The sequence below is a fragment of the Oryctolagus cuniculus genome, chromosome X, assembly GCF_964237555.1.
Source record: "Oryctolagus cuniculus chromosome X, mOryCun1.1, whole genome shotgun sequence".
Lineage (NCBI taxonomy): Eukaryota > Metazoa > Chordata > Mammalia > Lagomorpha > Leporidae > Oryctolagus > Oryctolagus cuniculus.
The window spans coordinates 33,520,338-33,543,809 of NC_091453.1; the positions used below are offsets into that span (position 1 = coordinate 33,520,338).

A 23,472-nucleotide genomic window follows, 5' to 3' on the forward strand; every position below is an offset into this window, starting at 1 on the left:
GCAGTCTGGAAAGGGTGGAAATGCCAACTTCCTTGTGTGTCTGGAGCCACTTTAAGTAGCACTTAACGACCTTAGTGCAAATTTGGGGTCTGCAGAGGTCAATAGCATAACTATGTTATGTTATGTTATGTTATGATGTTATGTTATGCCAATTCCTCCATCAATCAACAAATCTCACCCTTACTACCCCATGCAGCACATTTGAGGATTTTGAGGCTGATCAACACAAAAGAGTAGTGTTTTTCACAATGAGCCATTTGGGTGCCATGCTGGGACAGGTAGCCTGCCAGGGGAAGTCCCCAGTGGCTGACACCCTGAGGTGGTGGCATGGGACCACCGCCCTACAAGGGCAGAGGGCAGGGTCGCTCTCGCTGGAGACAGGAGAAGTGGCTACAGGCCTGGTGATACTGGTGTGGCTCAATAGCAAATCCTGAGTCTTGCGTCAGAGCTCAGAAGGGCGGCAGCTGCGTGGGATCTTTTATAGCCCAGGCTTTGTTTTATCTATAGGTAGCAGATGGAAGAAAGTTTCAAAAAGGATACAAAGCTGACACACTCTAAATGCCTAAAGATATTATGTGGGGCTATATGTAAAGCAATTGGATGTGGATAAATTTGCATTTGTCTCCAGCAGTCTTTGAGCTAATGGTCTCAACCTAATGTGAGGAAGTGGACATTAAAGGGTCAATTTAGGGGGCTATCTTTGTCTCATTTATATAACAATCCTTAGTTTCTGGGACATGAGGTAGAGCTAAAGATTATTTTTTTTCCAGGACCAGCATTGTAGCATAGCAGGGTAAGCTGCTGCCCTCGACGCTGGCCTCCTGTAAGAGTGCCAGTTCAAGTCCCAGCTGCTCTGCTTCCAGTCCAGCTCCATGCTATGCCAGTGTTTTCAGGAAAGCAGCAGATGATGGTCCAAGTGCTCAGGCCCTTGCCAACCATATGGGATACTATCTTGTATGGAGTTCCTGGCTCCTGGCTTGGGCCTGGCCTAGCCCTGGCCATTGTGGCCATTTGGGGAGTGTATCAGGAGATAGAGGAACTGTTCCTCTGTCACTCTGCCTTTCAAATAAGTAAAATACTTTTGGAAAAAATTATTTTTTCCATATGGCTCTTCAGGTCCAGCACCATTTACTTAAAGGATCACCCTTGGTTACTGTGGCCTTTGTTGTAGTTCTGCTGATCATTTATGTGTGGATCCATTTCTAAATTGTTTATTTGCTTCTATTTGTGTACTTGTCTTTGTGCCAAGAACTTCACTGCCTTATTTAGGTCTTTATATTCTTTCAGTGAGGCTTTGTAATTTTCTCTGCAGAGGCCTTGTGCATATTTGAAGTTCATTCCTAGTTGGTATTGCCAATATTTCTTGCTGATACAGTAAGTAGCATCATCTTAAACTTTCACTTTCTAATTATTCTTGACATGTAGAAATACAGTTCTATCTAGAGAGTGTTATATAGTGACGTTTTTATCCATTAATCTTGTGAAATTGACTACATATTTTTATACATATTCTAATAGCTCATCTGAAGATAAAATGTCATATGCAAATTCTAACAATTATATTGCTTCTTTCTTGTCCTTTTACATTTTTTCTTGGTTATTGCATTGGCTAATACCTTGAATTCAGTACTGAAGAGAAATGGTGCTCTTGATCTAAAGGGAAACATTTAGTCAGGCACCTTAACTACATGTAGGTTTTATGTAGGTGCCCTCAGTCAGATTAAGGGAATTCATATCTATTCCTAGTTTGCAAAACTCTTTATTTTTAAAATTATTTGTTTGAAAGTCAGAGTTAGAGGAGAGACAGAAGAATCTTCCATTTGCTGGTTCACTCCCCAGATGGTCGCAATGGTCAGGACTAGGCCAGGCCAAAGCCAGGATCCAGGAGCTTCACCTGAGTCTCCCATGTGGGTACCAGGAGCCTAAACACTTGGGCCATCTTATGCTGCTTTCCCCAGGCCATTATCAGGGAGCTGAATTGGAAGCAGAGTTGCCAGAATACCAACCAGTGCCCATATGGGATTCTGGCATTGCAGATGGTGCCTTTACCAGCTATGCCACAACACCGGACCAATAATTTGCTAAGTTCTTAACATGAATGGAAATGTCTCTTCCCATTCCTTTCATTCTGGTGGATTTATAAATTAAAATAATATATCTTGGGGTCGGCACTGACATAGCCAGTAAAGCGGCTGCCTGCAGTGCTGGTGTCCCATATGGGCACTGGTTCTAGTCCTGGCTGCTCTACTTCCAATCCAGCTCTCTACTATGGCCTGGGAAAGCAGTGGAAGATGGCCCAAGTCCTTGGGCCCCTGTACCCACATGGGAGACCCAAAAGAAGCTCCTGACTTTGGATCAGCCCAGATCCAGCTGTTGTGACCATTTGGGGAACAAACCAGTGGATGGAAGACTTTCTCCCCCAACTTCTGCCTCTCAATAAGTAAATCTTGCGTGTGTGTGTGTGTGTATTTTGAGAGAGGATTAAGCGCTTGTAGCCACTTCACCTTTTAAACTGGAAACTGTAGATGGATTGATTGATTTAAAATCTCTCCTATATGTGTGATTATGTCCCCTTTCTTATTCCTAATTTTTTTTTCTTAATCAGATGTCTTTGGCCTATGTACTTTTATCTATTCTAGTGATTTTGTTAACAAAATCTTGTTTGTCCTGTTTATTAATACAGGTTGGGTAACCTTTATCCAAAATGCTTGGTACCAGATAGATGTGTTTTAGACTTTAAATTTTTTTTTTGGTTTTGTAAGATTTGCATGTTACATAATGAGATATCTTGAATGGGACCTAAGTCTAAACATGAAAATTCATTTGTTTCATATACACCTTATACACATAGCCTGAAGGTAATTTATAAAATATTTTTAGTGCATTTACATTTTGACTGCAACCCATCACAGGAGGTCAAGTGTGAAATTTTCCAACTGTGGCCTCATGTTGGCACTTAAAAGGTTTAAAGTTTTGGAGCAGGTCATATTTCAAATTTTCAAATTAGGGATCATTAACCTTTATCTCATTTTATCCTTATTCTTTAATTTTTTGACAGGCAGAGTGGATAGTGAGAGTGAGAGTGAGAGAGAGAGAGAGACAGAGAGAAAGGTCTTCCTTTGCTGTTGGTTCACCCTCCAATGGCCGCTGCGGCCGGTGCGCTGCAGCCGGCGCACCACGCTGATCCGATGGCAGGAGCCAGGTGTTTCTCCTGGTCTCCCATGGGGTGCAGGGCCCAAGCACTTGGGCCATCCTCCACTGCCTTCCCGGGCCACAGCAGAGAGCTGGACTGGAAGAGGGGCAACCGGGACAGAATCCGGCGCCCCGACTGGGACTAGAACCCGGTGTGCCAGTGCCGCAAGGTGGAGGATTAGCCTAGTGAGCCACGGCGCTGGCCGAATAACTGTGTATTAATCACAGAGTTCAACCAGTGGTATTAAGTAGAACAAAAAGAACAACAACAAAACAAGTAAGTCTTCAAAAGAATAGAGGTGAAACTCACAGCTTGCCTAGTCATGACTGAGCTGATTTGGGGACAGTGTCAGGGATATCTCTAGGTGGCCATTCAAGTGTATGAAGCTACTCTAGGAAGTTCACAGGGAAATTGATTTTGGTGAAGACTTTTAAAAACCTATGTGCAGTTTTTCTGTAATACACAGTTCTCTCAGCTTTTAAAAAGACCCCTTATATACCTGGATTTCAAAATTTTGCCCCCAAATAATTATACACCAAAAGATTATCTTTCAATTGTACCTACACAAACTTTTTGAAGTCCCTTCATATTTAAGTAATGAGAACATGGATGTGACACTGAATGCTATGCCCAGAGGAACAGGCTTTTTCTAGCCCATACACCAGGGGTCACCACAGGGTTGTGAGGGCAGCTTCTCTTGGATTAGAAATTCCAGTGACCACCTCCTCCATTCACTCCCCACCAGTTTCCATGACCAACTCCAAGACCTTATTACCCCTGCGTTAAACATCCGTGTCACTCCCAAGTACCCACTATTATTCCCCCATTCCAGCAGTCTTCCCACCTTGACTGCCTAGACGATTTTGGCTCTGCTACCCTGCCATGCGGGGTCACTCAGCCATGCTGCTATTCACTCAACCGCACCGCCATCAGTCACACTGCCCTTCGTCTCCCCATTCACCCCACACACTCACGTTTACTTAACTTTTTACTCTAGTAACTCACTCCAGGGGATGTGTCCCTTACTGCAGCCCATTTATTCACCCCCATACTTTCCCTTCTAGGTCTCTGCCTCACTCACCTCCGTTTGCCCACAAGTGGCCCATCTGTGTCCCAGGAAGCCGGAGTCCAAGAGCCGTGGGAAATGGTAAGACGCAAGATGACCCTTAATGGATGTGAAACCCCAGGGAGGTTCTCCAGCAGTAAGAAGATGGGAGGTTTTGTTTTCAGCATCCCAGAAGACTGCGTCAGGGGCAAGTTGTTGAGCCCACGTCCTCTCCCTGGAAAGGCACTGAATGTGTTTGTCATGAAAAAAAAAAAAGTGAGCCAAAGGCTCATTTCCTTGCAGAATAATTCAGGAAAAATGGCAGCCTGCGAGAGCACAGACAGGGTGTCAGGGCTATGTCACTAGCCTGTTTGACGGATAGGTTTTATGTAGTGTGGGTTACCCTTTTCTACAGAAATGGTCCCAGTGAAAAAGCACATTAACCCAAGGGTCAGAAATACAGCGATTCCCAAGCAGGGCCTTTTGTTCTGGAGCAAATGACCTGGTTAAGTAATTTCCGGCTGTGTTCATTGAGACCACGGCTTTCAACCTCTCACATTGGAAAAGACAAGGTCACTACTGCTGGTGACGCTTAGGAGAAAGTTAGTCAACCTCTGTGTGGACTCAGCTTTAGTACCTCTCAAACAGTATACATCTCTGTATATGAATGAAGGAATCAGAATCATTTTGCTAAGATACAGACACTGGTGGGCTTCAGTGTAGGATATTTTCAGATATCACTTTGTCTAGGAAGAAATATGCTCCCATCTTAATTATTTTCGGTTTACTTAATGTGGTCCCAGCTGACCCAGGAATCACTTTAATGCCTAAGTGCCTTTGGAATTCATGGACTCTGCTCTGTTCGCCTGGTTATTTGATTTGTTCAGTTGGAAAAAAAATGGTTAGATTCTACTGAGTGTTATCTACTCATTAAATGTTTTCAAATCCTGTATCTAGACTCTAACAGTAATACAGCATGCTTTTTTTTCTAAGTTTTATTTAGTTTTGAAAAGGTAGGACATCCATACAGTATAATTTTCCAAAGCTATGAAATGACACACAGTTGTCTCCCTCCCAAGTCCATCCCCCCAGCTACCCATTGCCACTTACCCAGGTAATCGGTTACCAGATTCTTGTGTGTCTTTCCAGTGATATTTAATGCATATACACTCAATTATGTACTTAGCCATTTCCCTTTTTTATATACAAATGGTAGCATGTTACACTCACTATCCTGCACCTTGCTCCTCCTACCTAATAACAGAATATGGCGATTATCCAACATCACTCTATAAATGGTATCCAAGTTCTCCTTATTCATTTCTGTCTACCTAGGAGTTTGCCATATGAACATACTACAATCTGGGGGACCAAAACCCTCGTGGTGGCATTTGGACTGCTTCCAATCTTTTGTTTGCATAAACAGTGCATCAGTGAATACCTCTGTGTGTTAATCGTTTTGTACATGTAATTACACTCCTAGAAGTGTACCTGTGGTATTCAACTTTTGAATCTTCTTTGAGAAGAGTTTTTCCTGGACTTTTAAGGGCTGTATTTTCTAACAACCGGGTATCCCTACACACTTAATTATTTCAGGCTTCTCCTGAGTTGGTGAATAAGGGTGGCTGGAGCGTTATTCAAAGACACCCTGCACTGTACCCCCCAGTGCATCCTGAACCTCAGCTGAGAGTCTACCCACTGCTGTCTCACATCTGCAGCCTTGGGTACCTTCTCTCTCTCAAATTTCCTACACCAATGCTGGATCCCCTCTGCCCCTGGAAGCCCTCTCCTCATTTTGTTAACACTTCTGCAGTTTTTGGGTGAACTTACTCCCCACATTTAAACCATCAAAAAGAACATACTTGCAAAGTAGCGAATTTGACACTACTTTTCTTCAGTGTGTGTTGATTTAGTCTAATGCCCAATAAGCTTTGGCTTCCGGCTGTGGCTTCTCCCATGGGCCTTTTTCCCCGTGTGGGTTCTCTGATGTACAATGAGGTTTGATTTTTGGGTAAAGGCTTTCCCACATTCTGTACACTTGTAGGGTTTCTCTCCAGTATGAGTTCTTTGGTGTACAGTGAATGTCGATTTTTCTCTGAAGGCTTTCCCACACTCGGTGCACGCGTAAGGTTTCTCTCCTGTGTGAGTTCGCTGATGTATTATAAGTTGTGACTTCTGACTAAAAGCCTTCCAACACACAGGACATTCATAGGGTTTCTCTCCTGTGTGAATTCTCTGATGTATAATGAGCTTGGACTTTTCTCTGAAGGCTTTGCCACATTCATTGCATTTATAGGGCTTTTCTTCTGTATGAGTTCTTTGATGTATAATGAGATAGGACTTCTGGGAAAAGGCTTTTTCACATTCATTGCACTCATAGGGTTTCTCTCCTGTATGACCCCTCTGATGTAACATGAGATAGGATTTCTGAGAGAAGGCTTTCTCACATTCATTGCATTCGAAGGGTTTCTCTCCTGAATGAGTTCTCTGATGCACACCAAGGTTTGACTTTTGGGTGAAGGTTTTCCCACACACATCACATTCGTAGGGTTTCTCTCCTGTATGTGTTCTCTGATGAACGATGAGGGTTGACTTCTCATTGAAAGACTTCCCACATTCAGTACACTTATGGGGTTTCTCTCCTGTATGAGTTCTTTGATGTATGACAAGGGTTGACTTGTCACTGAAGGTTTTCTTGCACTCATTACACTCATGGGGTTTCTTTCCCGTATGAGTACTATGATGTAGGATCAGATCGAGCTTCTGGAGGAAGGATTCCCCGCATCTGGTGCACCCATAGGTCTTCTCCCCTGTGTGGGTCTTCTGATGGACAATGAGGTTTGACTTCTGAGTGAAGGCTTTCCCACACTCGTTGCACTCGTAAGGCTTCTCTCCTGTGTGAGTCCTGTAATGGATGATGACAGTGGACTTTTCTCGGAAGGCTTTCCCACACTCGGGACACTCAAAGGGTCTCTCTCCTGTGTGCGTCCTAAGGTGAATGATAAGCTGAGACTTTTGGCTAAAGGCTTTTCCACATTCAGTACAGCCAAAAGGTTTCTCTCCCGTGTGAGTTCTCCAGTGTACAATGAGGTGGGACTTCTTGCTGAAGGTCTTCCTACAGGCGGTACATTCAAAAGGTTTCTCTCCATTTTTAATTCTCTGATGCAGACTAAGCCCTTTCTTTCGTCTGAGGGCTTTACCACACTCTTTATAGCCATAGGGTTTCACTCCAGGATTTGTTTTCTCATACTCGGTATGGAAGAATAATTTTGCACATCCACTACCATGTTTCTTTTCTGTAGAGCTTCTAAATAAGTCCAAATTATCTACCATATTATTTCCAAACAATTCATACTTATGGGGTCTTTGTATTGAAGTGACAAGGCTGGAGTTCAGATGAAGTGTATCACCAAATTCATTATAGTTACGGCTACTTTTGGTAGTGCCTGTTTTCTTGTCAGGGAATCCAAATGGCATCAACACACAGCTATCTTGGTAATCCTGCTGCTGCCTCTTGATCTGTTCATCAACGTGGCCAACTTCTTCTAGAAAGAACAACAAACCATCTTTATAGTGTGACATTATGAAAGGAATCTTCCTTAGAAATGTCCAACCATGCAGAAGATGACACTCTGATCAGAGTTCCTGGACAGAGTCTTTTACAAAACCTCCACAATCCTATACTGACACCTCAGCCTTTCTTACCTGTACTTCTATAGCATCTCTTGACTTCCATCAACTCTGGGGATCTTATCTACCTTAACCTTCAGTTACTATGTGAACTCTTACCCGTACCTGATTTAAACTATTTCCAATGAGAAAGAAATGCAACAGGATGGTACCTAGACTCAAGGCTTAAAATAACCTGGAATCTACATTCTCAGTGGATAACAGAAAAAGAAGCTTGACAGAAACAACCTAAAGATTGTTACTTAATGTGGCTTTACTTGGATATCCATCCAAGCTTTCATTCACAGTGCTTCAACACCACCTCTTCTGCTTCTGCCTACACTATCTCCACTAAAACTGTGGCTATTATTAACTCCAAAGCAGTTGTCATGTTCCATCACCACCTGGCCCTGTCCTACATATTTTGCTAAATTCAGAATCTAGACAATCTAACTTTCAAGAGGCAGTTCAGTATTTCTAAAAACGTATACTCTGAAAACTTAATTTTTCTTAACTTCTGAAGTAGGTGGTCATCTGTATCACTCATTTAGAGAAAATCTTGTAAAACCTCGCATTTCACCCATTACATGTACAATATTTCACATTTTAATACCTCTGAATCCAGATGCATATTATACTCAATGGCATATCAGATTAATTGATGGCAATTTCTTCTAGTGTATGTATTAAAATGAAAAGTATCTTCAAAAGTTAATATAGTAAATATTTCTTGCATTTGTTTTTCCAGAATTATAAAGTTTTTCAGGCACGGAGAAAAGCTAAAAGTACAGTAACTATTCATATTACTGCTTAGATTTGGTAATGTCAACATTTTGCCATAGTAATGCAAGTGAAGCATTCCTAATATCAAAATCCAAACTGATATGAAACTTGATCTTTTTGAATGTCATGTCTCAGATCTGGGAGCATTTTACATTTTCAGAGATGCTCAACCAGTAAAGTCTATGCAAATATTCCAAAATTCAAAAAATTCCAGAATCTTGAAACATTTTGATCCCAAATATTTTGGCTAAGGAACACTGAATCTGTGCTGAATTTTAAAATGGATCATTCAGGTGTAGTTTCCCTTCTTGAGACTTCCTAACCAGAGATGAACACAGAATCAGAAGAGCTTTTACAAAATGTACTGGGTGAGACCTAAGCGCCAGCAAGGATCTGCTGAAGCAGTACGGCCCATGTGCTTAGCGCGTGGCTCTCTAGTCCAACCTGTGACCTTAGGTCATTGATCTAATCTATTTGTATTTTACTTTCATGCCTGTAGTACAGGAATTATAACATTGACTGAACAAATGGATGTTAAAGTGATTAAATTACTTAGAATAGGTCACACATGGCACATAGGAAGTGCTTTAAAATGTACATTACCACAACAATATTGCTATTGTTATAAGGAACCATATTACTGTGAAAAAGTATTTCTATGTACTTAATATTCAAGCAGATGTTTTAGTGAAAAAATAAACTGTCCAACAGGGTACCCTTTTTCTAAGAAAATGAATATATAAAGGAAATAGGATGGAGAAGGAAAGATGATAGACTTCTCTGAATATGCCTTGTTATTTAGATGGTATATTAGAACTAAATAATCATAAGTCAACATGGAACAAAGAGTTCCCTAATAGTAAACCTCCCTTTGTCCTTTCCTAATGACCATGTTCAAAAGTCTTGATTCTCAATGGCACCAATATGGTTACATCAACTGATTCAACTCACTATATACATACAACAGTGTCAGAATATTAAAATTATCAGTTGTAAGATTAATTAAAATCTAAGTCCAGAATATAATCTGAAAATATTAATTTGAATACACAAGGTATTTTTTTCCTTTAAAAATGTAAACATAATTCCTGGCTCTGTCAATGAAAAAGCACCAGGGCTCCTTAGAGAAATGGCCAATTCCAGGCCAGAGATAGGAAATAGACAAAATACATTCTTTAACAAACCTAGATTGTCTTATAATGCCAGAAAGCAAGGAAGTTGCCAAAGATCAGATGGTTTGATTTGTGATAATGCAATGGATTCAGTGATATATAAGAAAAGACATAACTAATTGGTTACCTTTGAATGATGCTACAAAACCAACTCCTGAAAACTGGTAGGTAGAAAACTTAATAGAAAGACAGGGTAACTCATGTTAACCAAATAATAGATGAAGGGCATTTCTCTTTATATAGAAGTATTCTAGACAATCAACAAAGAAGATGTGATGTAATTAAAATGTCACCATTTCCCAACCATTAATGAATTAATGCATCTAAGCTATAGTCACAAATGACACAAAACAGAGAGAACTATGCATTATATGCCTACTGGAGGAATGAGCTAGGGTGTAATCTTGCTAAAGAAAACTAAAAACTTGAATCGGACTCACCTTCTAGATCTAACAACAGCAAAAGACAGAGAACAAAGGACTATAAATAAGTAAATACCTCCTGGTGGTATTTACTTAGAATGTGGAAAACTAAAGGACAATTGATACAGTTAAAGAAATACAAGGGTACTTCAAAAAGTTCATAGAAAATGTATATTATGAAAAAGCTATGAATGGACTTTAAAAATGTCTTTGCACCCAAAGAAATGTAACATTTCATTCCATTTTCTATAAACATTTTGAACTCATACAAGGGGATAAAAGATACAGGAATCTGAGTAGCTATGCACAGACATCAGTCCTGAGTTCTAAAAACACTCCCACTAATAGCAATCAGACATCCTTGGTGAAGTTTCTGATCCCAGGTCTAAACCAGGGAGAGGACAAGGTGAACCTGGAAGGTATTCTTGTACTAGAAAGTGAGAAGTGCTCAATGCTAGGGACATGTTAAAATGACAGAGGTGCCAGCCTGAAGGGACTTCTGCTAGATAAATTAAGGACATCTTGAACTTGAAAATGAATGAACTGTGAAAAAATAAGAATCAGTCATCTTTGTAATAACTGCTTCAGGCAAGAACCAGTGAATGTTAAAAGCTTTGGGATATCTTTAAAAGATTTTTATTTATTTGAAAGGCAGAGAGAGATACCTTGCATCTCCTGGTTCACTCCCCTAATGGCCACAACAGCCGGGGAGGGGCCCAGCTAAAGCCAGGAACCACAAGTTTCTTCCAGGTTTCTTATGTGGGGAGCAGGGGCCCAAACACTTGGGCTATCCTCTGCTGCTTAGCAGGGAGCTGGATGGGAAGTGGAGCAGTTGAGTCTTGAACCAGTGCCCATACGGGATGCCAGAGTTGCAGGAAGTAGCTTAACCCACTCAGCCACAATGCTAGCCCCTACCTTTCAGATTTCAATAATAGGATATTCACACAGTTTGGCAGTTCTTCAAAATGTTAAACACATAGTACACTGATATAACAATTCCAATCCTGTGTATGAGGGTTCTTCAAAATGCTCATGGAAAATGGAATTAAAAGATCAGGGGTTTTTTGGCATGAAAGATCTGAAATCCCTGCATAGCTTTTTCATACTACAGAGTTTCCATGAACTTTTTGAAGATTCCCCATACCTACCCAAAGAAAACCACAAAAAACCTTGTACATGAATGTTCATAGCAGCAGCATTCCTAAGTCAAAAAGAAAAAAACAGTGCTGCAGCTCACTTGACTAATCCTCCGCCTGCGGCACCAGCACCCCAGGTTCTAGTCCCAGTTGGGGTACTGGATTCTGTCCTGGTTGCTCCTCTTTCAGTAGGCAGTGGAGGATGGCCCAAGTGCTTGGGCCCTGCACCTGCATGGGAGACTGGGAGGAAGCACCTGGCTCCTGGCTTCAGATTGGCGCAGCGCCGGTTATAGTGGCCATTTGGGGGGTGAACCAACGGAAGGAAGACTTTTCTCTCTAACTCTGCCTGTCAAAAAAAATGTCCATCAATAGATGAATGGATAATGTTATCTAGCCATACTATGGAACGTAAGTCCTCCAAAAGGGGCCAGCATTGTGGCAGTCAGCTGGGCAGCCGCCCGTAATACCAGCATCCCACGTGAGCACCAGCTTGAGTACCCGCTGCTCTATTTCTGATACAGCTTCCTGCTAATGTGCATTGCAAAGCAGCAGAAGATGGTCCGAGTACTCGGGCCCCTGCTACCCACATGGGAGAGACAGATGGAGTTCCAGGCTCTTGGCTTCAGCCTGGCCCAGCCAGAGCTGGTGCAGATATTTGTGGGGTGAACCAGCGGATAGAAGCTCTTTCCCTAACTCTAGCTTTCAAATAAATTATTTTTAAAAAGGAATGGAGTACAGATGCCACAGCATGAAAACAGGTCTACTGAAAGAAACCAGGAAGAAAAGGCTACGTTTTTTATATGAGATGTCCAGAATAGGCAAAATCAGACAGAAAGTACATTAGTGACTGGTAGAGAATGGTGGGCAAAAGGAATGGAAAGCACGGCTAAGAGTTAAGCTTGCTTTTGGTGGTGATGAAACGAAGAATTACCAATGATGGCTGTACAATTCTGAATATACTGAAACCACTGAGTTGTTGACTCTTCAAAGGTGGATTTTATGACATGAGAATTCTCTCACTAAAACTATTGTAAGCAATAGAAAATCAAGGCATTTTAACTGTTAAGTCTACAAATCTGTTCTAAACAGGAGTGTCTCAGCTGAATAAGAAGAATGGACTCAGGTAGTCCAATTTGGAATTGGAGCATTCAAGTCCAGGCCCGTGGCTAACAGGGGCCTGGCTTCAGGTAAGCCAGTGACAGATGAGAGTCCTGGAAGGGAATGAGGCATTTATACACAAGTCAGAGGGAACTATGCAGAAACTTTCAGGTAAGCGTCAGCCAAGGGAGAGTGGCCCACGGAGAGGCAGGGCAGGGCAGGGGGTGTCAGTCCTAATGTCTGGGGTGTTCATGTCCCTGTCCTCTAGCACCAGAGGGCCACAAACTTTCTCCAAGATAAATTCCTGAAAGCCCTTTCCAGGGAAGCCTCACCCGAATGATAGGTTGAGACCTTCTGTCCTCAGAGCCTGGTTCAATGCCACTTACCCAGAAAGTTCCAAATCGGGATTTTTCCTTCTGGGTACAGCTCTTCTGCTTCCAACCTGAGGATGAGGTCTGGTTTGGTGACCTGTTGCCCTGTGAATGAGAAATGACAGGGTACTTCCTTGTTCTTTAGAGCCTCAGAGACAGCAAACTTGCAGTTTGGAGGCAGCACCAGGGACCTATTGCTTCGCACATGAGCAAGTCAAACCATTTAATTCTGGGTTTCAAGGTCACAAATACCGTGTCGGGAGGCCGGCGCCGTGGCTCACTTTGTTAATTCTCTGCCTGCAGTGCCAGCATCCCATGTGGGTGCCGGGTTCTAGTCCCAGTTGCTCCTCTTCCAGGCCAGCTCTCTGCTATGGCCCAGGAAGGCAGTGTAGGATGGCCCAAGTGCTTGGGGCCCTGCACCCACATGGGAGACCAGGAGGAAGCACCTGGCTCCTGCCTTCGGATCAGCGCAGCGCCAGCTGTAGCAGCCATTTGGGGGGTGAACCAACAGAAGGAAGACCTTTCTCTCTGTCTCTCTCTCACTGTCTAACTCTGTCAAATAAATTTTAAAAAAATACCGTGTCGGGAGAGAAAAGGGGGAAATTGAAAAGAGAAGGCCCTCGACCGGACATAATCATCCTAAACAGCAAAATCAGCCAAGGAGGCCACTCTTACCCACAGAGACCAGGTTGCTGTAGGCCTCCAGCATCACATCTCTGTACAGAGTCCTCTGTTGAGGGTTCAGGTACTGCCACTCCTCCTGGGAGAAATCCACAGCCACGTCCTCAAATGTCACAAGTGCCTGTAATAGTACATTTCTTTTATCCTAAAATGACAGATAAAGCCACCACTTTCAATGCCAGCATCCCATACTGGAGTGCTGGTTCAAGTCCTGAGTGTTCTGTTTCTGACCCAGCTCCCTGATAATGTACCTCAAAGGCAATGGATGATAACCCAAGCACCTGAGTCCCTGCCACCCACATGGGCCACCTGGAGGGAGTTCCAGGCTCCTAGCTTTGGCCTGGCTCAGTCCTGCCTATTGTAGCCAGGTGGGGAGTGAACTAGCAGATGGACAATCTGCATCTCCCGCTTTCTTTCAAATTTTAAAAGAAAATGCTCGGGGCTGGTGCTGTGGCATAGCAAGTTAAGCTGCCGTCTGCAGTGCCAGCATCCCATATGGGTGCCAATTCAAGTCCAGACTGCTCCACTTCTGATCCAGCTCTCTGCTATAGCTTGGAAAAGCAGTAGAAGATGGCCCAAGTCCTTGGGCCCCTGCGCCCACGAGGGGGACCTGGAAGAAGCTCATGGCTCCTGGTTTCAGATTGGCACAGCTCCAGCCATTGCAACCAATTGGGGAGTGAACCAGAAGATGGAAGACCTCTCTTTCTGCCTCTCCTCCTCTCTCTGTGTAACTCTTTCAAATAAATCTTTTTAAAAAACGCTCACCATTGGGTGATGAGGATAGAATGTAGGGAAAAGTCTGATTGGGTTCCCAGTGCACCATGATGACTTAATATAGCATGTCTATTTCATATCAAGTTAGTAACCTACTTTGTGGGAGAATCACAAGTTATGGTATAAAAACTATTCCATTAGGTAATATGATATTAAAAATGTGATATTACCCTAAGCATGGACAAACAGTCCAGTGGAACTAAAAAGAATCCAAACATGTATAGACACACACCTGATTTATGACAAAGTCAGCTTAGTAAGCAGTAGGAAGGTGATCTTTTTAATAAATGTAGATGGCTTACTGAATATCTACCTGGAGGGGAAATTAAATTTATTCCCTCTGACCATACACAAAAATCAGCTACAGATAAACTGTATAATGTGAGGTGACACAAGTGTCTATAGAGTAACTGGAGGGCCCTCTGCTTCCTCCTTTTTCTCCTGACCTTGCTGGAACACAGTGCCTATACTGCTGTGTAACCAGGCCAGCTGCATGGTATTCCCAGCAGTCTTGAACTCAAGTTGGGACCTTGAACGTTCCCAGGCACTGAGAAAGGTGTTTAGGTTGTTGCCCAAAACACTGAGAGAAACCAGCCCTGGCCCCGAGTCAAGTTCCTCAAGCTTCTCCCATCAAACCCAATACTCTGCCACCTTGGTGTGAACACCCCTTGGTAGGACATCCGTTTCTCTCATTGTCCATCATGAGACAGGGGACTGAAGCCCTTTCTGTAAGTGAGATCCTCAAAAAAATGCTCTGGACTGATAATCCTGGCTTTTAGCACCTTTCTTTGGAATCCCAAAAGGTCCCACTCTCTTGTAGGAAACTCCCCTGCCACCATTTTTGGGTAGCTCCAGCTGTGAGTTCAATAAGTCAAAACAATAGAGAAAAATGTTTCCTAAGCTTGGGATAGGGAAAGAATTCCAAAGCAAGATATGAAAAGCACTACTCGTAAAGGAAAAGCCTTGTGTTATAAACATAAAAGTAGGGCAGTGAAAGGCAAGCTACAGATGGGGCCATTATCTGCTGCAGTCATGAGAATTAAAGGCATCTTACATGGAATATACAAAATAACAAAGAAGAATGGGCAAGAGAAGTAAACAGGTACATATCAGTAAAAGCCAAATGACCAGGGCTGGCACTGTGGCGCAATGGTTTAAAGACCCAGCCTGCAATACCAACATTCCATATGGGCGCCAGTTCAACTACCAGCTGCTCCACTTTTAATCCAGCTCCCTGCTAATGTGCCTGGGAAAGCAGCAGAAGATGGCTCCAAGTACTTGGGCCCTTGCACACATGTGGGAGACCCAGAGGAAGCTCCTGGCTTTGGATTGGCTCATCTCTGGCTGTTGCTGCTATTTGGCAAGTGAACCAGGGGATGGAAGACCTCTCTCTGTAACTCTTTCAAATAAATAAAAATAAATCTCTTTAAAAAAAAAATCACCAGGGCCAGCGCTGTTGCTTAATAGGCTAAGCCTCTGCCTACAGTGCCAGCATCCCATATGGGTGTTGGTTTGTGTCCTGGCTGCTCTTCTTCCAATCTAGCTCTCTGCTATGGCCTGGGAAAGCAGTGAAAGATGGCCCAAGTGCTTGGGTCCCTGCATATATATGGGAGACCTGAAAGAAGCTCCTAGCTTCAGATAGGCCCAACCCCGGCCATTGCAGCCATATGGGGAGTAACCAGCAGATGGAAGACATTATTTCTGTTTCTTTCTCTCACTCCCAAATTTTAAAAAAAATGACCTATGAACATAAAAAGAAAATGTACTCAACCCCCTTACCATCCAGGTAAATGAAAATTTAAGCCACACAGAGATACTACTTAGGCACCAACCAGAAAAGTTACAATTGTGCAGACTAAAATACCATAACGTTGTTTTGAAATGTGAACACTGTTAGGAATGTAAACTGATATAATCTCTTTGGTGAAACAGGCTAGCATTACTTACTGAAGCGAATGATGTGCATATACCGTGACCCAGAATCTGACTCTGATGTAGACTTTCAAACCTTGGGGAAAAGCATGTACATGTGCTCTGGAAAACAAGTACAGCCATGTTCACGGCAGCACCAACTATTCCTAATACCAAATCAAAGCAGGGGCGGGAGGCAACCCATGCACAACAGAGTGGGCAGGTTGCGGCACAGTCATACAATGCAATGAACTACCACTTCACACTGGCTCCAAAGAGACATAGCATCCACACACACAAGGTATGCGGGGTAGGTTTATTAGAGACAGCAAGGGACAACAGAGGCTCATTGTGGGCTGGTCCCCCCAAGGCTCAGGAAAGCGGGCGAGGTGGGTGGGGTCTTGTTTGCAAGTGCTTGGGCCCCTGCCACCCATGTGGGAGACCAGGATAGGGTTCTTGGTTCCTGACTTTAGCCTTGCCCATCCCCAGCTATTGCAGGCATTTGGGAAATGAAACAGAAAATGGAAGACCTCTCTCCCTCTCCCTGTCACTCTGTCTTTCAAAGAAAAAAAATTTTAAGTAGCTTACAGGCAATCAAGAATCAATCCAACTATACAAATCCAAACCTCTCCATATAGTCTCCAAAAACTATACACATCAACATGAAGAACATGAAAACCACATATCACCTATGCCTTCAGAATATATAACATAGCAGAAAATAGACTATTGTCACTTTCTAATTATCTATAAGGAAAACAAAAGTACCAAATTCCAGCACAACTGTTTTTCAAACTCCTGCCATGAACCTTTGTAGACCTCAAGGAGGGTCTGAAAGACCAGTAAATAAGACAGAAGAGGGGAGTGGAGAGCCTGAAGGTGAGCTGAAATCACACTTGGAAAATCTACCATAAGGATGAAAATACTGAAAGAAAGGCTAGGCATATCAGAACACCAGCTACAGGAAAGGTGTGCAGGACCCAAGGTAGCAGTCACCAAAACAAAACAAACCACCATTTTTAAGGGAGAAAACCAGGTGCTTTACCCGGGTCTCCCTTGTGGATGCAGAAGCCCAAGCACTTGGGTCATCCTCCATTGCCTTCCCAGGCGCATTAGCAGGGAGCTGGATAGGAAGTGGAGCAGCTGGGACTTAAATCAGCAAGCAGAGGTTCACAGCTCCAACCCCATAGATAGACAAAATTTTTTTAATCTCTTTTTTTTTTTTTTTTGACAGGCAGAGTGGACAGTGAGAGAGAGAGACAGAGAGAAAGGTCTTCCTTTGCCATTGGTTCACCCTCCAATGGCCGCCGCGGCCTGCGCGCTGCGGCTGGCGCACTGCGCTGATCTGATGGCAGGAGCCAAGTGCTTCTCCTGGTCTCCCATGGGGTGCAGGGCCCAAGTACTTGGGCCATCCTCCACTGCTTTCCCGGGCCACAGCAGAGAGCTGGCCTGGAAGAGGGGCAACCGGGACAGAATCCGGCGCCCTGACCGGGACTAGAACCCGGTGTGCTGGCGCCCCAGGCAGAGGATTAGCCTAGTGAGCAGCGGCGCCGGCCATTAATATCTCTTTCAATCACAATGGAATGAAACTAGAAATCAGTAGAAAACTGGAAAAATTGGTGAAAATTAGACAATACACTCCCAAACAATAATTATAAGAGAACTTAGAAAATGCCTTGAGACAAATGAAAATGAAACACGACATACGAAACATACAGGATGAAGTGAAAGCAGTACTAACAGGGAAATTTATACCTATTAATGCATCAAAAAAAAAAAAAGAAAAATCTCAAATCAACAACGCTTGTTATTCACAGTGGGCTCCTAGGTAGCTTAAGCTAAGGAAATAACTCAGATGAGGCTGACCAAGACAGAAAAACCTATCAGGTGATTAGAGGGTGATTTAATCCATTTCTGCTGAATACCTGAGACTGGATCATTTATAATCACCAAAATTGTATTGCTCACAGTTCTTGAGGCTGAGAAGTCCAAGATCAAGGTGTTGGCAACTGGCAGGGGAAGAAGGCAAGAGACGGAAAGAAGGGACCAAATTCACCCTTTTATAGCAGTGCCAAACCCACTCCCGACAGTGGAGCCCTTATCACCTCTTAAAAGCCCACCTCTGAATACTTTTGCATAGGCAATTAAACTCCAACATGGTTTTGGAGGGAACAAGCATTCAATCCATAGAAAAGACTTCACAGTTTGAGCCACGTGATAGCAGCCCAACCTCCAGGGAAGAGACAGGGGCTGAAAACCGAGTTCAACCTTGTGGCCAATGATTCAATCACATTCCAGACACCAAAACCATGGTTAACTTCCCTGGTCATCAATACTTTGCATGTTGTCACTTCTTGACGTGCTCTAGGATAGGAAAATGAAGGGGAACTACAACAGTTTCTACAGTTTACTACAACAGCTGGAACCCTCCCAGACCTCAGCCTATGCATCTCTTCCCTTTAGCTGATCCCACTTCTATCCCTTTGCTATAAACTGTAATCACAGGGGTCAGCACTGTGGTGCAGTAGGTTAATCCTCCACCTGCAGCGTCGGCATCCCATATGGGCGCTGCTTCTAGTCCCAGCTGCTCCTCTTCCAATCCAGCTCTCTGCTAATGTGTCTGGGACTAAGTTGAGCCCAGCTCTAGACAGCTGCTGGCAGTAGTCATTGCAATAGAACACACACAATTATAAAATAAAACATGTCAGAGTTTAGACCAAACGTTATTCAAATCAAGAAATAGGATGAAGCTTTAAAAAGACTTATTAAAAGGAAAAGACTTTCAGATTGGCTCACAAAGCAAGATCCAACTCAATGCCATACACAAGAGACAAACCTAAAACAAAGTGAATCAGAAAGGCTAAGAATAATAAATAGGCAATGGTACACCAAACAACTGGAAACTCCCGACATAAGAATTCGAACCAGAAAGCAAAAACATATTAAACATAAAAAGGACATTTTAAAGCTAATATCCACTTCAAGAAATCTATCAGTGGGGCTGGTGGTGTGGCACAGCAGGGAAAGCCACTGCCTTTGACAGTGGCATCCCATGGGGGCGGTGGTTCAAGTCCCTGCTGCTCCATTTCCAATCCAGCTCCCTAATGGCCTGGGAAAAGCAGTGGAAGATGGCCCAAGTGTGTAGGTCCCTGCACTCACTCGAGAGAGCCAGATGAAGCTCCTGGCTCCTGGTTTTGGTCTGCTCAGCCCCAGCTCTTGCAGCCATCTTGGGAGTAAACTAGCAGATGGAACATCGATCTCCCTCCCTCCAACTCTTTCAAAATAAATAAAATCTTAAAAAAGAAATATATCAGTAGTAGACACCTATGTAACAAATTACAAGCAAATATCTACATAGAGTAGCAGGCACGGGAGATTCAAGGAGAAACAGAAACACTAACAGTAGGAGCTACTACTTTCAGCACAAGACAGGAAAATTAGAACAAAATGAAGAATACAGAAAACCTAAACAACACGATTAATAAAGCAGACCTTATGGACATAAATATTAATGTCCACCCTAATCATGGAAAATATACCTTTTTCTCAAGCCCATAAGGAGCAGTCACAAAAAATAATCATATAAAGCTGCTGCTTGCAAGGCTGGTACCCTGTATCAGAGCTCCAGTTGGAATCCCAGCTGCTCCACTTCTGATCCAGCTCCCTGCTAATGTGCCTGGGGAGATAGTGGAAACAGTCCAACTACTTGGCCTCTGCTACCCACATGGGAGCCCAAGATGGAGTTCCAGGCTCACAGCTTCAGCCTGGCCCAACACTGGCCATTGTGGCCATTTGGGGAGTAAACCTGCAGATGGGAGCGCTCTTGCACTCTCTCTGCCTTTCAAATAAACCAGTCTTAAAAACACTAATCATATATTGTCACAAATCAGTAAGTTCCATAAAGTAGAAAGAACACAAACAACTCTTTAATGAAAATGCAATAAAACTGAAAATTAATAGCAACAGATCTTTCACCTTGAAATTAAATACTTATATTAACAACTCTTGGGAGAGGGGAAATACAAACCAAAATTTCAGAATTTGTAAAAATGACAAAAGATTTAAGTATCAAAAACTATAGGATAAAGAGTAAAGAGAGAAAATTTCAAGGCATTAAATATTGGTATCAGTTAAAAATGAAAAAAGGAAATAAAAAAATTAGATTGCTATTTCTTACCATATATAAAAGCAAATAAAGATGGATCAAAAACCTAAAGGTGAGACCTAAAATCATAAATGTTAGAAGAAAATATAGGGGATACACTGCAAGACACGGTGTAGGCAATGATCTCTTGGATAAGACCCCAAAAGCACAGGCAACAAAAACAAAACTGGACAAACAGGGTTCCAACAAACTCAGAAGCTTCTGCACAGCAAAGGAAACAATACAGTGATGAGACTTTCAATAGAATGGGAGAAAAATATTTGCAAGCTACTTACCTGACAAAGGGTGAATATCTAGAATATATCAAGAACACCAAAAAAAACAAAAAAACAAAAACAAAAAAAAAAAAAACTCAACAACAATTAAGAAATGGGCAAAGGACCTGAATAGATAATTCTCAAAAGAAATATAAATGTGCAAAAAATACATGAAAAAACACTCAATATCAATAGCCATCAGGGAAACACAAATCAAAGCCACAATGACATATCACCTCACCCCTGTCAGAATGGCTATTATCAAAAATGGCAGAAAGTAACAAATGCTGGAGAAGATGTAAAGAAAGGTTGAACACTTATACACTGTTGGTGAGAATGTAAATCAGTGCAGCCACTATGGAAAACAGTGTGAAGATTTCTTTATAAACTAGAAATAGAACTGCCATATGATCCAGCAATCACACTACTGGGTATACACCCAAAAGACATGAAATCATTTTATCAGAGATACTTGCTCCACCAAGTTCATTGCAACACTCTTCACAATAGCCAAGATATGGAATCAACCAAGGCATCCATCATTAGATGGATGGATAAAGAAAATCTTGAATGGACTACTACTCAGCCATAAAAAAAGAATGAAATCCTATCATCTGGAACAAAATGGGCAGAATTGGAATATACCATGTCAAGTGAAATTAATCAGACACAGAAAGACAAATGATGCATGTTCTCCCTCATATGTGGGAGAACAAAGAAAAGAAAATAGGAATAGGGACTGGGGCCAGCACTGTGGCACAGGTTAAGCTGCCACCTATAGCACTGGCATCCCATATGGGCACCGGTTCAAGACCTAGCTGCTCCACTTCAGATTCACCTCCCCGTGAATGTGCCTGGGAAGGCAAAAGAAAATGGCCCAAGTCCTTGGGTCCCTGACACCCACGTGGGAGACCTGGATGAAGCTTCTGGCTCCTGCCTGGCCCAGCCCCGGCCATTGTGGCCATTTGGGGAGTAAACCAGTAGATGGAAGATATTTCCCTCCCTCCCTCCCTCCCTCCCCCCGAATCTCTGCCTTTCAAATATAAAATAATAAAATAGGAATAAACTTCTAAAGAAATGTGGAAAACCTTTGTTTAAAACTTTAAAACATTTGTGAAGGGGCTGGCATTGAGACACAGGGTTAAGCTGCTATTTGCCATGCCAGCATCCCTTATCAGAGCACTGGTTTGTTTCCCAGCTACTCCGCTTGCAATCCAGCTCCTTGCTAATGATCCTAGAAAGGCAATGCAGGATGGTCCAAGTACTTGGACCCCTGCCACCCACATGAGAGACTAAGATGGAGTTCTGGGCTCCTGGCTTTGGCCTGGCCCAGCTCTGGCCATTGCAACCATTTGGAGAGTGAACAAGTGGATGGATGATCTCTGTCACTCTTTCAAATAAATAAATCTTTTTAAAAAAACATGAAAGGTACAAAAATAAACTTAACAAATGACAAGATATCTTTCATTCTTGAAAGTGTGTAGTAGTTCTCTTCCTTGGCGCTGCCTCCGGAGGTGGCTGCCCTCTCCTCGGCACCATGGCTGCCCTCAGACCCCTGGTGAAGCCCAAGATCGTCAAAAAGAGGACCAAGAAGTCCATCCGCCACCAGTCGGACCGCTACGTCAAGATTAAGCGTAACTGGCGGAAACCCAGAGGTATTGACAACAGGGTGCGGAGAAGATTCAAGGGCCAGATCTTGATGCCCAACATTGGCTACGGGAGCAACAAGAAGACCAAGCACATGCTGCCCAGCGGCTTCCGGAAGTTCCTGGTCCACAACGTCAAGGAGCTGGAGGTGCTGCTGATGTGCAACAAATCTTACTGTGCAGAGATCACTCACAACGTCTCCTCCAAGAACCGCAAAGCCATTGTGGAGAGAGTGGCCCAGCTGGCCATCAGGGTCACCAACCCCAACGCCAGGCTGCGCAGTAAAGAAAATGAGTAGGCGACTCAGGTGCACATTTTATTTGTGTTTAAATAAAACCTTGAAAACTGCAAAAATAAAAAAGTGTGTAGTAAATAATTTACTCTTGCTCAAAAAGCTGCCTTCTGTCCTTGGCTTCTAGAAGGTAATCTTTAAGGCACCGTGTTACAGGAGTATCTTCGTTTGCATGGGGGCCTTCAGTCAACCATAGATAGTCTGATACTGACACTGATGGTGGAAACTAGCCACATAAGAAAGACTAACCACATGATTTAGGATGGGGGACTTGGGTTACTCCAGGAGAAAGGGGCTAGAGACTAAGACCATGCACCTGGACTATCACGACTATGTGATAAAGCCCCAGTAAAAGCTCTGAACACTAAGACTCACATGAGTTTACCTAGCTAGCAATACTATATCCAAAAAAGTAAGCTCCATATTGGGTACTTGCTTGGAGGCTGATGGATGCACTTCATCCCACAGCTGATTCCAATCTCTTTCCTCTCACTGTTATAAGCCATAAGTATAACAACTCTTAGTAAGCTCGGTGAGTCCTTCAGGTGAACTACCAAACCCAACAGTGGTTTTGGGAATAGTGAACTTGCAGTTGGTGTGAGAGGTGAGGGTGATCTCCCTTGGGAATTGCTGCTTCTATCTTCAGAGCTGTCGAAACTCTTCATAGAATGACAGAAGATCATAAAGATGTAGTTATCCCTAAGTTGGCTTATAATTTAATGAGAGTTCGATAAAGAAACAACCTTTTAAACGGTACTGAAAGTAATACTGAAAATCTTCTGGAAAAATACATGTTTAAGAATAGCTAGAAAAACACTGTGAAATAAAAATAGAGGGAGAGAATAGCCCTATCAGA

At 42.9% G+C, this 23,472-nt stretch overlaps 2 protein-coding genes across 25 annotated transcripts in view; one reads left to right on the plus strand and one right to left on the minus strand.

Annotated features, from left to right (window-relative positions):
* Window positions 1–5,252: 5,252 nt before the first annotated feature.
* Window positions 5,253–23,472, minus strand: part of LOC100353466 (zinc finger protein 182) — a 46,114-nt gene continuing 27,894 nt past the window's right edge. For 12 of the 24 annotated variants that reach the window (XM_070066994.1, XM_070066992.1, XM_008272562.4 and 9 more), the window contains 3 exons: window positions 13,565–13,691; window positions 12,905–12,994; window positions 5,253–7,783 (listed from right to left, as the gene is read on the minus strand). In XM_070066994.1, the coding sequence (XP_069923095.1) occupies window positions 6,153–7,783; window positions 12,905–12,994; window positions 13,565–13,691 (1,848 nt within the window). In that variant the 3' untranslated portion in view covers window positions 5,253–6,152. Of the gene's footprint in view, window positions 7,784–12,904; window positions 12,995–13,564; window positions 13,716–23,472 lie in introns of all 24 variants that reach the window. The other 12 variants (XM_070066991.1, XM_008272560.4, XM_070066999.1 and 9 more) reach the window with 4 other exon arrangements.
* LOC100341720 (large ribosomal subunit protein eL32-like) lies at window positions 22,172–22,677 on the plus strand. Its single transcript, XM_051827079.2, has one exon. The coding sequence runs from the start codon at window positions 22,215–22,217 to the stop codon at window positions 22,620–22,622; it is 408 nt and encodes a 135-aa protein (XP_051683039.1). The 5' UTR covers window positions 22,172–22,214; the 3' UTR covers window positions 22,623–22,677.